Source organism: Pelobates fuscus, chromosome 2 (assembly GCF_036172605.1).
Source record: "Pelobates fuscus isolate aPelFus1 chromosome 2, aPelFus1.pri, whole genome shotgun sequence".
In the NCBI taxonomy this organism is placed as follows: Eukaryota; Metazoa; Chordata; class Amphibia; order Anura; family Pelobatidae; genus Pelobates; species Pelobates fuscus.
The window spans coordinates 304,021,952-304,034,006 of NC_086318.1; the positions used below are offsets into that span (position 1 = coordinate 304,021,952).

The 12,055-nt window shown below is 48.3% G+C and overlaps 1 protein-coding gene across 1 annotated transcript in view; it reads left to right on the forward strand.

Annotated features, from left to right (window-relative positions):
- The window catches only part of ROS1 (ROS proto-oncogene 1, receptor tyrosine kinase), a 295,800-nt gene that overhangs the window by 74,532 nt on the left and 209,213 nt on the right, over positions 1-12,055 (forward strand). Inside the window, exon 18 of the mRNA XM_063441784.1 lies at positions 11,744-11,909. Coding sequence (XP_063297854.1) covers positions 11,744-11,909 — 166 coding nt within the window. The remainder of the gene's footprint in view (positions 1-11,743; positions 11,910-12,055) is intronic.

Here is a 12,055-nt window from a genome sequence, read left to right on the forward strand (position 1 = left end):
TAAAATACAGCAGCGTGTGGACCATTTTTAGCCCAAGGCAGCTCATCTCATCAGGCCTTTTTTAATCGAATGTATCGCCCAGTGTCAGTCCCTTTCGGGATCCATCCCTCATTCATCTTAAAAAAGGTGAGGTAATCTAGACTTTTTTGACCTAGGCGACTTCTCTTCTCAGTGACAATACCTCCTGCTGCACTGAAGGTCCTTTCTGACAGGACACTTGAAGCGGGGCAGGCCAGAAGTTCTATCGCAAATTGTGATAGCTCAGGCCACAGGTCAAGCCTGCACACCCAGTAGTCAAGGGGTTCATCGCTCCTCAGAGTGTCGATATCTGCAGTTAAGGCGAGGTAGTCTGCTACCTGTCGGTCGAGTCGCTCTCTGAGGGTGGATCCCGAAGGGCTGTGGCGATGCATAGGACTTAAAAAGGTCCGCATGTCCTCCATCAACAACACGTCTTTAAAGCGTCCTGTCCTTGCCGTCGTGGTCGTGGGAGGAGGAGGAGGATGACTTCCACCTCTCCCCCTGTTAGATTCCCGTTGTGCTGTGACATCACCCTTATACGCTGTGTAAAGCATACTTTTTAATTTATTTTGCAAATGCTGCATCCTTTCCGACTTGTTGTAATTTGGTAACATTTCCGCCACTTTCTGATTATACCGGGGGTCTAGTAGCGTGGACACCCAGTACAGGTCGTTCTCCTTCAGCCTTTTTATACGAGGGTCCCTCAACAGGCAGGACAGCATGAAAGACCCCATTTGCACAAGGTTGGATGCCGAGCTACTCATTTCCCGTTCCTCCTCCTCACTGATGTCATTGAAGGTATGTTCTTCCCCCCAGCCACGTACAACACCACGGGTACCAGATAGGTGACAACGAGCACCCTGGGATGCCTGTTGTGTTTGGTCTTGCTCCTCCTCCTCCTCCTCAAAGCTACAATCCTCCTCTGACTCCTCTTCCTCACAATCTTCTTCCAGCGTTGCCGCAGGTCCAGCAAGCGATGCTGATAAGGCTGTTTCTGGTGGTGATGGTGACCACAACTCTTCCTCTTCCTCTTCACGCTCATCTACAGCCTGATCCAGCACTCTTTGCAGGGCACGCTCCAGGAAGAAAACAAATGGTATGATGTCGCTGATGGTGCCTTCGTTGCGACTGAGTAGGTTTGTCACCTCCTCAAAAGGACGCATGAGCCTACAGGCATTGCTCATGAGCGTCCAGTAACGTGGCAAAAAAATTCCCAGCTCCCCAGAGGCTGTCCTAGCACCCCGGTCATACAAATATTCATTAACAGCTTTTTCTTGTTGGAGCAGGCGGTCGAACATTAGGAGTGTTGAATTCCAACGTGTAGGGCTGTCGCAAATCAAGCGCCTCACTGGCATGTTGTTTCACCGCTGGATATCGGCAAAGTGAGCCATGGCCATGTAGGAACGCCTGAAATGGCCACACACCTTCCTGGCCTGCTTCAGGACGTCCTGTAAGCCTGTGTACTTATGCACAAAGCGTTGTACGATCAGATTACACACATGTGCCATGCACGGCACATGTGTCAACTTGCCCAACTTCAATGCCGCTATCAAATTTTTTCCGTTGTCACACACCACTTTGCCGATATCCAGTTGCTGCGGAGTCAGCCACTTTTCCACCTGTGCGTTCAGGGCGGACAGGAGTGCTTGTCCGGTGTGACTCTCTGCTCTTAAGCAAGTCAAACCCAAGACGGCGTGACACTGCCGTATCCGGGATGTGGAATAGTACCTGGGGAGCTGGGGGGGTGCCGTTGATGTGGAGCAAGACGCAGCAGCACAAGAGGACTCAGCCGAGGAGGTTATGGAAGAGGATGGAGTAGGAGGAGTAGAGGAGGTGGCAGCAGGACTGCCTGCAATTCGTGGCGGTGTCACCAACTCCTCTGCAATGCCACGCATTCCTTGCTTGTCAGTCGTCAGCAGGTTTACCCAATGCGCAGTGTAGGTGATATACCTGCCCTGACCATGCTTTGCAGACCAGGTATCAGTGGTCAGATGGACCCTTGCCCCAACACTGTGTGCCAGACATGCCATGACTTCCTTTTGCACAATCGAGTACAAGTTGGGGATTGCCTTTTGTGAAAAGAAATTCCGGCCGGGTACCTTCCACTGCGGTGTCCCAATAGCTACAAATTTTTTGAACGACTCAGACTCAACCAGATTGTATGGTAAAAGCTGGCGGGCTAATAGTTCGGACAAGCCAGCTGTCAGACGCTGGGCAAGGGGTTGACTTGGTGACATTGGCTTCTTACGCTCAAATATGTCCTTGACAGACACATGACTGTGGGCAGATGAGCGGGAACTGCTCAAGGCGGGAGACGGAGTGGCGGATGGTTGAGAGGGGGCAAGAAGGACAGCAGTGGTTGACGTGGCTGAAGATGCTGGACCAGGAGGAGGATGGCGGCTTAGAGTAGGTGTGCTGCTTGTACTCATGTGTTGATCCCATAGGCGTTTGTGATGTGAGATCATGTGCCTACGCAAAGCAGTTGTACCTAGGTGGGTGTTGGACCTCCCACGACTCAGTTTCCTTTGGCACAGGTTGCAAATGGCATCGCTGTTGTCAGAGGCAGACACACAAAAAAAATGCCACACTGCTGAGCTCTGCAATGACGGCATTCAGGTGGTGGACACAGCATGCGTTGATTGGCGTGCTGTCGGGCTGACCCCGGGTGCCGATGCATGCTGTCTGACTGTGCCACTAGCTCCTTGCGACGACCCCCCCCCTGCTTCCTCCTCTCTGTCTCCCCATCTGAACTTTCGCCCTGTTCTTCTTCTTGCCGAGTGGGCACCCACGTGACATCCATGGACGCATCGTCATCATCAACCGCTTCGCTTGTATCTGACAACTCAGAAAAGGAAGCAGCAGCGGGTACAACATCATCATCATCTTCACACCGTACCTCCATGTGTTTAATGCTGCCTGCCTGAGACATATCCCTGTTATCTACATCCTCTAGCAATAATGGTTGCGCATCACTAATTTCTTCAAACGGGTGTGTGAATAACTCCTCTGACATACCAAGTAAAGCGGCTGTGGTGCTAGTTTTGGTGGTGGCAGCAGGCGGGTGAGTGTATCTTGAGAGGTGCCTGAAGCTAAGCTGGAGGAGGATGGTGCGTCAAGGTTCCGAGCGGAGGCTGTACAAGATTGGGTGTCCTGTGTTAGCCAGTCAACTATGTCCTCAGAACTTTTCAAGTTCAGGGTACGTGGCTTCTGAAAACTGGGCATTATTCTAGGGCAAAAGGGAATCACAGCACCACGACCACGACGGCCCCTGCGGGGTGGCCTGCCTCTGCCTGTCATTTTTTTTGGGATTAGTGGTACTATGCGTGCAAGCTACTGTGAGACCAGATATGATTGGCAATGTGAACTGTAACAGTTCTGCAGAGCACACACTGTAGGCCTGACACACCCGCTTGAAGACAAGTAACTGCTATTCAATCTATAACAGTGAAAAACGAATTTTGGTTTTAAAAGCACGCTATAGAGACACCAGATATGATTGGCAACTGTCAAAGTACGCTGGCAGGGTTGTGCAGGGCACACGCTGAAGGAAGGCCTGACCAAGCCGCTTGAAGGACACTGACTGGCTGCTATTAGCTTACACTGGAAACCTTTTTTCTTTGTAAAAGCACGCTAAAGAGACACCAGATATGATTGGCAACTGTCAAAGCACGCTGGCAGTGTTGTGCAGGGCACACGCTGAAGGAAGGCCTGACAGAGCCGCTTGAAGGACACTGACTGGCTGCTATTAGCTTACACTGGAAATCTTTTTTCTTTGTAAAAGCACGCTATAGAGACACCAGATAGGATTGGCAATGTGCACTTGAACAGTTCTGCAGAGCACACACTGTAGGCCTGACACACCCGCTTGAAGACAAGTAACTGCTATTCAATCTATAACAGTGAAAAACAAATTTTGGTTTTAAAAGCACACTATAGAGACACCAGATATGATTGGCAATGTGCACTGGAACAGTTCTGGAGAGCACACGCTGAAGGAAGGACTGACAGAGCCGCTTGAAGGACACTGACTGGCTGCTATTAGCTTACACTAGAAACCTTTTTTCTTTGTAAAAGCACGCTATAGAGACACCAGATATGATTGGCAATGTGCACTTGAACAGTTCTGCAGAGCACACACTGTAGGCCTGACACACCCGCTTGAAGACAAGTAACTGCTTGTCAGGGTTTCTTTGCTGTTTTAAACAGCAACCCTTTTCTGTTTCAGTGATTGAGTTTCAGTTGCAATTACTATCAGCTCCTTCTGCTTGTTGCCACGGTTACTCACCTGTGAGTAGTAATCAACCCTGCTGCTAATCAGTTCTGCCTATTTAAGCAGCTAAGCCCAGAACCTCCTTGCCCTTGCGTGGTTTCCTGTTTCCCAGAAGTCTCCTTGTTCCTGTGTTTCCTGTTTGCTCCTGGTTCCTGACTCCGGCCTTGTTCCTGACTCCGCTGCTCTCCGTGCTCCTGATCCTGGCTTGTCTGACTACCCGCTCTGGTGACTGACCCCTGCTTGATTCCTGGACTTTGCTTTTGTTTATTATTTGTTATTTATTAATAAAGGTGTGTTTGCATCTACTTCTGTCTCTGTCTGGTTCCTGGTCCCTGACATTACGCAAGGGCCATGAATACAGATGGTACAGGCAAGACACCTATACCTAACCTGCTTACCCAGTGGGACCAGCAGAACCACCATTTGGACCAGTATGCCCATCTGGATCCAGTACCCGGCCAGCCTGCGATTGCGGCCGCCTCTGCCTCACTTCCTGTTCTAGCACCGGTTGTAGCCTCCAAACCTGTAGCGGCTAGAGAAATGACTGGGTCTGTCCCGCTCCCTCAGTATTTTGGGGGCAACCCAGCTCAGTGCAGATAATTTATAAATCAAGTTAAAGGATACCTTAAAATCCTGCCCCAGGCATTTCCTACAGACAGTGACAAAGTTCACTTCATGATTTCTTTGCTGTCTGGAAAGGCCCTAGCTTGGGCAAAACCTCTCTGGGAGGCAGAGAGGCCTATTATTTACAATTACCCTGAATTTGTTGCGTCCTTTAAAAGGGTTTTTGATATTCCAGCTCGCTCCACCCCTACTGCCGAACTACTCATGCCTAATGCTCAGGGCACTAAAACTATTGTCGAGTATGCCAGTGAATTCCGTACCATGGCAGCAGAGGGTGACTGGAACAACGAGACTCTCGTGGCTGCCTTTGCACAGGGTCTCTCCGATGTGTTTAAAAATGAGATTGCAGCCAGAGAGTTACCTAAAGATCTCGAGGAACTGATCTCATTTGTCACCCTCATTGACATCAGACTCCGAGAGAGATCCTCATCCAGGGAGCGCCTGCGGAGGCCTCCTGTATATTTGGCACCGAGCTTTTCTTGCCCACCCAAACCTCCCTCACCTCCTATGCCTCCTGGGCCTGAGTCCTCTGTCTGTGTGGAGCCAAGGCGGTTAGGCTTCTCACGCCTCTCGGTCGAGGAGAGAGCCTTTAGGAGGAGGGAGGGCCTGTGCCTATACTGCGGACACCACGGTCACATGTTAAAGTTTTGCCCGATCCGTCCGGCAAAGGGTCCGCACCCAAGATACTGTCAGGGGCAGATCTTGGGTGGTCTTTCTGCAGACCCAGAGATATGTGTGGGCAAACCCTTGGTGCCTATTATCCTCTCCTGGCCTGATTCATCCATTGAGACCCGGGCATTTCTTGATTCTGGGGCCGCAGGCTTGTTTATAGATTGTGCATTTGCAGCAAAGCACTCTATACCCTTACAGTCTCGCAACTTCCCACTAGCCTTCGAAGCCATCGATGGCAGACCAATACAGCCAACCCACGTGACCCAAGAAACCGTGCCCATATCTCTGGCTGTAGGGGCTCTACATCATGAGACGATCCAATTCCAGGTCATTTCCTCTCCATATTACCAGGTTGTTTTGGGATACCCTTGGTTACAGAAGCATAACCCCACAATTGATTGGCGCAAAGCTGAGATATTATCATGGTCCCAGCAATGCACATTGTCCTGTCTCCAGAAACCGCTGAGTACCAAGAATTCCAAGATGTATTTGACAAGGGTCAAGCCAGCGTTCTGCCACCACACCGTCCGTATGACTGTGGTATCGAACTCCAACCGGGTACCAATCCTCCCCGGGGCCGGATTTACCCACTGTCTGTAGCAGAGAATCGAGCCATGGAGGAGTATGTTACCGATGCACTGTCTAAGGGTTTTATTCGGAAGTCATCTTCTCCTGCCGGGGCCGGCTTTTTCTTTGTAAAGAAAAAAGATGGCGAGTTGAGACCCTGTATCGACTATAGGGGTCTCAATCGCATTACTATTAAGAATGCCTACCCCATTCCATTAATCACGGAGTTATTTGACCGCCTCAAGGGAGCAACGGTCTTCACCAAACTTGATCTGAGAGGGGCATATAATCTCGTCCGGATAAAAGAGGACCACGAATGGAAAACCGCATTTAACACCAGGAGCGGCCATTACGAATACCTAGTAATGCCCTTTGGTCTTTGCAATGCTCCGGCGGTTTTCCAAGAATTTATAAATGACGTCCTGCGAGATATGCTGCAGCAATGCATGGTGGTTTATCTTGATGATATTCTGATCCATTCCACATCTCTCGAGAACCATCACGCAGACGTTTCTCGTGTTCTACAGAGACTTAGAGAGAATAATCTGTTCTGCAAATTGGAGAAATGTGAGTTTCACTGCAAACAGGTCACATTCTTGGGATATGTTATCTCAGATGCTGGATTCTCTATGGATCCGGAGAAACTTTCGGCTGTACTAAAATGGCCTCGACCTACGGGTCTTCGCTCTATACAACGTTTTCTGGGCTTCGCCAATTATTATCGGAAGTTCATACGCAACTTTTCTTCCTTGGTTAAACCTCTCACGGACATGACCAGGAGAGATGCTGATCCACAGCATTGGTCACAGGAAGCCATTACTGCCTTTGAGTCTCTCAAAGTCGCCTTTGCTGCTGCTCCTATACTGGCACACCCTAACTCTGCCTTACCATTCATTCTTGAGGTCGATGCGTCTGAGACAGGAGTGGGCGCCCTCCTGTCTCAACGTCCTAACCCAGAGAGCTCCAGGCATCCGTGCGGGTATTTCTCGAGGAAATTGAACCCGGCGGAATGCAATTACCAGATTGGTGATAGAGAACTTCTAGCCATAATTTTAGCTCTCAAAGAATGGAGGCACCTTCTTGAGGGTACTTCAGTGCCAATCCTCATACTCACAGACCACAAGAATCTAACATATCTTTCGGAAGGTAAGCGACTTTCCCCCCGGCAAGCTAGATGGGCTCTCTTCCTATCAAGATTCAATTATGTGGTTTCTTACTTGCCCGGTACAAAAAACATTCGGGCTGATGCCTTGTCTCGACAGTTCTCCCCTCCATCTAGAGAGGAGATAACCCCTACTCCTGTGATTCCTCCGGACCATATACTGGCAACCATCCGTACTAACCTCACCTCACCCCTAGGCGAGGAGATTCTGGCTGCACAAAGTAATGCTCCTCCAGAGAAACCTAATGGCCGTTGTTTTGTACCTATTAACCTCCGTACGAAACTATTGAGTACATACAACGACCCCAAAGCAGCTGGACATCCAGGCAAAAACCAGTTAATCTGGTCCGTATCCCGGCAATTTTGGTGGCCTAGTCTCCGTTCGGATGTCACCGCTTTTGTAGCTGCCTGTCCTGTGTGCGCTCAAAATAAAACCCCACGACGCCCTCCAGTGGGTCTCCTGCAAACCATACCTAATGGTGAACGACCCTGGACCCACTTGTCCATGGATTTTATCGTAGATCTTCCGGTCTCCCGTGGCAATACAGTCGTTCTCATGGTTGTTGACCGATTCTCGAAGATGTCGCATTGCATTCCCTTGAAAAAACTACCAACTTCCCAGGAACTTGCAACAATTTTTGGTCGGGAGATCTTTCGTTTGCATGGGTTACCCAAAGTGATAGTCTCAGATAGGGGTAGCCAGTTAGTGTCCAGATTTTGGAGAGCTTTTTGTACGCAAATGGGAATTCAGCTTTCCTTCTCCTCGGCCTACCACCCGCAATCCAATGGTGCAGCGGAACGAGCTAACCAAACACTGGAACAGTTTCTGCGTTGCTACATTTCTGACCACCAGAACAACTGGTCTGATCTGCTACCCTGGGCGGAGTTTGCCCACAATAGTGCGATTAATGCCTCCTCCCGGCTATCCCCATTCCTGGCAAACTATGGGTTTCAACCGTCCATGTTGCCTGATACGTTCTTGCCACAGGAGATACTGGCATTGGAGGAACATCTCAGGGAACTCCGTTCCACTTGGGTGCAGGTCCAGAGTTCTTTGCAACGCGCAATGCAGAACTACAAACTCCAGGCCGACCGCAGACGCCTTCCTGCACCTACCTATCAGGTCGGAGAGAGGGTCTGGCTGTCTTCCCGCAACCTACGCCTCCGTGTTCCCTCACAAAAACTGGCACCCCGATACGTTGGGCCATTTCGTATACTTCGAAGGGTTAACCCTGTAGCTTACGCACTTGACCTTCCTGCTAACATGCGCATCTCAAATGTTTTCCATGTTTCCCTCTTGAAACCGTTGGTTTGTAATCGCTACACCACCTCAGTGCCACGTCCACGTCCTGTTCTGATTGACAATCATGAGGAATATGAAATACGCAGCATCATTGACTCACGGGTCTTCAGAGGACAGATCCAATACTTGGTGCACTGGAAAGGATACGGTCCAGAGGAACGCTCCTAGGTTCCTGCCTCTGATGTCCATGCACCATCCCTCCTTCGTTCATATCACGCCCGCTTCCCCATGAAGCCCGGACCCACCAACAGAGATGGGGGGAGTCGTTGAGGGGGAGGTACTGTCAGGGTTTCTTTGCTGTTTTAAACAGCAACCCTTTTCTGTTTCAGTGATTGAGTTTCAGTTGCAATTACTATCAGCTCCTTCTGCTTGTTGCCACGGTTACTCACCTGTGAGTAGTAATCAACCCTGCTGCTAATCAGTTCTGCCTATTTAAGCAGCTAAGCCCAGAACCTCCTTGCCCTTGCGTGGTTTCCTGTTTCCCAGAAGTCTCCTTGTTCCTGTGTTTCCTGTTTGCTCCTGGTTCCTGACTCCGGCCTTGTTCCTGACTCCGCTGCTCTCCGTGCTCCTGATCCTGGCTTGTCTGACTACCCGCTCTGGTGACTGACCCCTGCTTGATTCCTGGACTTTGCTTTTGTTTATTATTTGTTATTTATTAATAAAGGTGTGTTTGCATCTACTTCTGTCTCTGTCTGGTTCCTGGTCCCTGACACTGCTATTCAATCTATAACAGTGAAAAACACATTTTGGTTTTAAAAGCACGCTATAGAGACACCAGATATGATTGGCAACTGTCAAAGTACGCTGGCAGGGTTGTGCAGGGCACACGCTGAAGGAAGGCCTGACAGAGCCGCTTGAAGGACACTGACTGGCTGCTATTAGCTCACACTGGAAACCTTTTTTCTTTGTAAAAGCACGCTAAAGAGACACCAGATATGATTGGCAACTCTCAAAGCACGCTGGCACAGGTCTGCAGAGCACACGCTGAAGGAGGCCTGACACCCAGACGCTTGCAGACAACTAACTGCTCTTCTATTACAGTGAAAAAAAATAATTTATTTTAAATCTAAAGCTTAAGCTATTGTAAAAACAGATATGAGTGGTGGCACTGGGCAAGAGGGCACAGTATCCACTGTGAACCTCACACAGAAGCTGTCAGGCAGGCAACTGCTCTTCTATTACAGTGGAAACAAAATTTTGGTTTTAAAAGCCCGCTATAGAGACACCAGATTTGAGTGGCAACTGTCAAAGTACGCTGGCAGGGTTGTGCAGGTCACACGCTGAAGGAAGGCCTGACAGAGCCGCTTGAAGGACACTGACTGGCTGCTATTAGCTTACACTGGAAACCTTTTTTCTTTGTAAAAGCACGCTAAAGAGACACCAGATATGATTGGCAACTGTCAAAGCACGCTGGCAGTGTTGTGCAGGGCACACGCTGAAGGAAGGCCTGACAGAGCCGCTTGAAGGACACTGACTGGCTGCTATTAGCTTACACTGGAAACCTTTTTTCTTTGTAAAAGCACGCTATAGAGACACCAGATATGAGTGGCAACTGTCAAAGCACGCTGGCACAGGTCTGCAGAGCACACGCTGAAGTAGGCCTGACACCCAGACGCTTGCAGACAACTAACTGCTCTTCTATTACAGTGAAAAAAAATGATTTATTTTAAATCTAAAGCTTAAGCTATTGTAAAAACAGATATGAGTGGTGGCACTGGGCAAGTGGGCACAGTATCCAATGTGAACCTCACACAGAAGCTGGCATGCAGGCAACTGCTCTTCTATTACAGTGAAAAAAAATTATTTATTTTAAATCTAAAGCTTAACCTATTGTAAAAACAGATATGAGTGGTGGCACTGACTGTGCAAATGGGCAAGGCATCCAACCTGACACAGAAGCTGGCAGGCAGGCAACTGCTCTTCTATTACAGTGAAAAAAAAATATTTATTTTAAATCTAAAGCTTAACCTATTGTAAAAACAGATATGAGTGGTGGCACTGGGCAAGTGGGCACAGTATCCAATGTGAACCTCACACAGAAGCTGGCAGGCAGGCACCTGCAATTACATTACAGAGGAAAAAAAAAAAAAAAGCAGCCTGATGTTCTAGCCCTAAAAAGGACTTTTTGGGGTGCTGTCCTTACAGCAGAGATCAGATGAGTCCTTCAGGATTGCTGTGGACACTGAATACCCTAGCCTAGCTATCAATTTCCCTATCTAATGAGCAGCAGCTAAACTTTCCCTCCTCTCACTAAGCATGCAGCTTCAGAATGAATCGAAAATGGATGCTGGGAGGGAGGTTGGAGGGTGTGGAAGGGAGGGAGTGCTGCTGATTGGCTGGAATGTGTCTTCTGACCGAGAGGCACAGGGCCAAAGTTTGCCCAATGATGACGAATAGGGGGCGGATCGAACTGCGCATGTGTCCGCCCGCCGCGGCGAACGCGAACACGCTAAGTTCGCCAGGAACTGTTCGCCGGCGGACAGTTCGGTACATCACTACAGGTAATTATTCCCTTTGTGATGCAAATGTGCTAACAGACAGGTCTGAGAATAATGTTATTTCAATGTAGGGAAAGATCCCATTTTGTAAGAATTTTTCATTAATGAGTATTTTAGATGATAGCAGTGGATTCTACTCATCACATTCCTTGGGACAGATTGTTGCAGACCTTTAGGTTTGGGCAGCCTATGTGCCCTATATTGGATCCAGTTCTTTTTTTCAGTATCTGAATCTAGTTTTCTGAATAGGCCTACAGCTTATACAGGCAACTCCGCCAGGGTTATGCCATCCAGGTATCCCTGAGATGCACATTATTCCTATAGTAAAGGTAAAAACTTAACTGACTCATTTATTGGGTTTGGCTGCTTAAATTTCAGCTGGCATAAAATCAACCCAATTTTTATTTATTTTTTTAAAGCAAAATGGCCAAAAAAAGTAGATATTTGTAGGATGTTTTTGATCGATAGAGTTAAATCGAGGCCTGTATGGATAGCATAATGTGTAGATATTTTTCTATCCCTTGATTTCCTATAAATAACATGAAGCTCTAACTGTTGCTTAAATGTAAATTGTAAAATGAATAAGCACTAATAAAAACTAAACCAATGTTCTTTTCTTCGTGTTTCAGTTTGGAATGGGCAATACGCAATGCCTTACCCCTGAAAATTTCACTGATCCTTTCTACACTGTTCATGGACTTGAGCCATATACGGAGTTTGATTTCTCTGTAACTCCCTTTACATACTGGAGGAGAGCAACCACTACGAAATTAACTCTTCGTGCACCAGAAGGAGGTATCATATCAAACATGGTCTATGAGCCTCTTATATTGTCCTTTATTTTCCTTTAAATATTTAGAAAAAGTTTGTTCACTAGACTGCAAATTATTGGGAACCAGGGCCAGACTGGGGATCCAAAGCAGCCCTGGAAAGAAAATCTA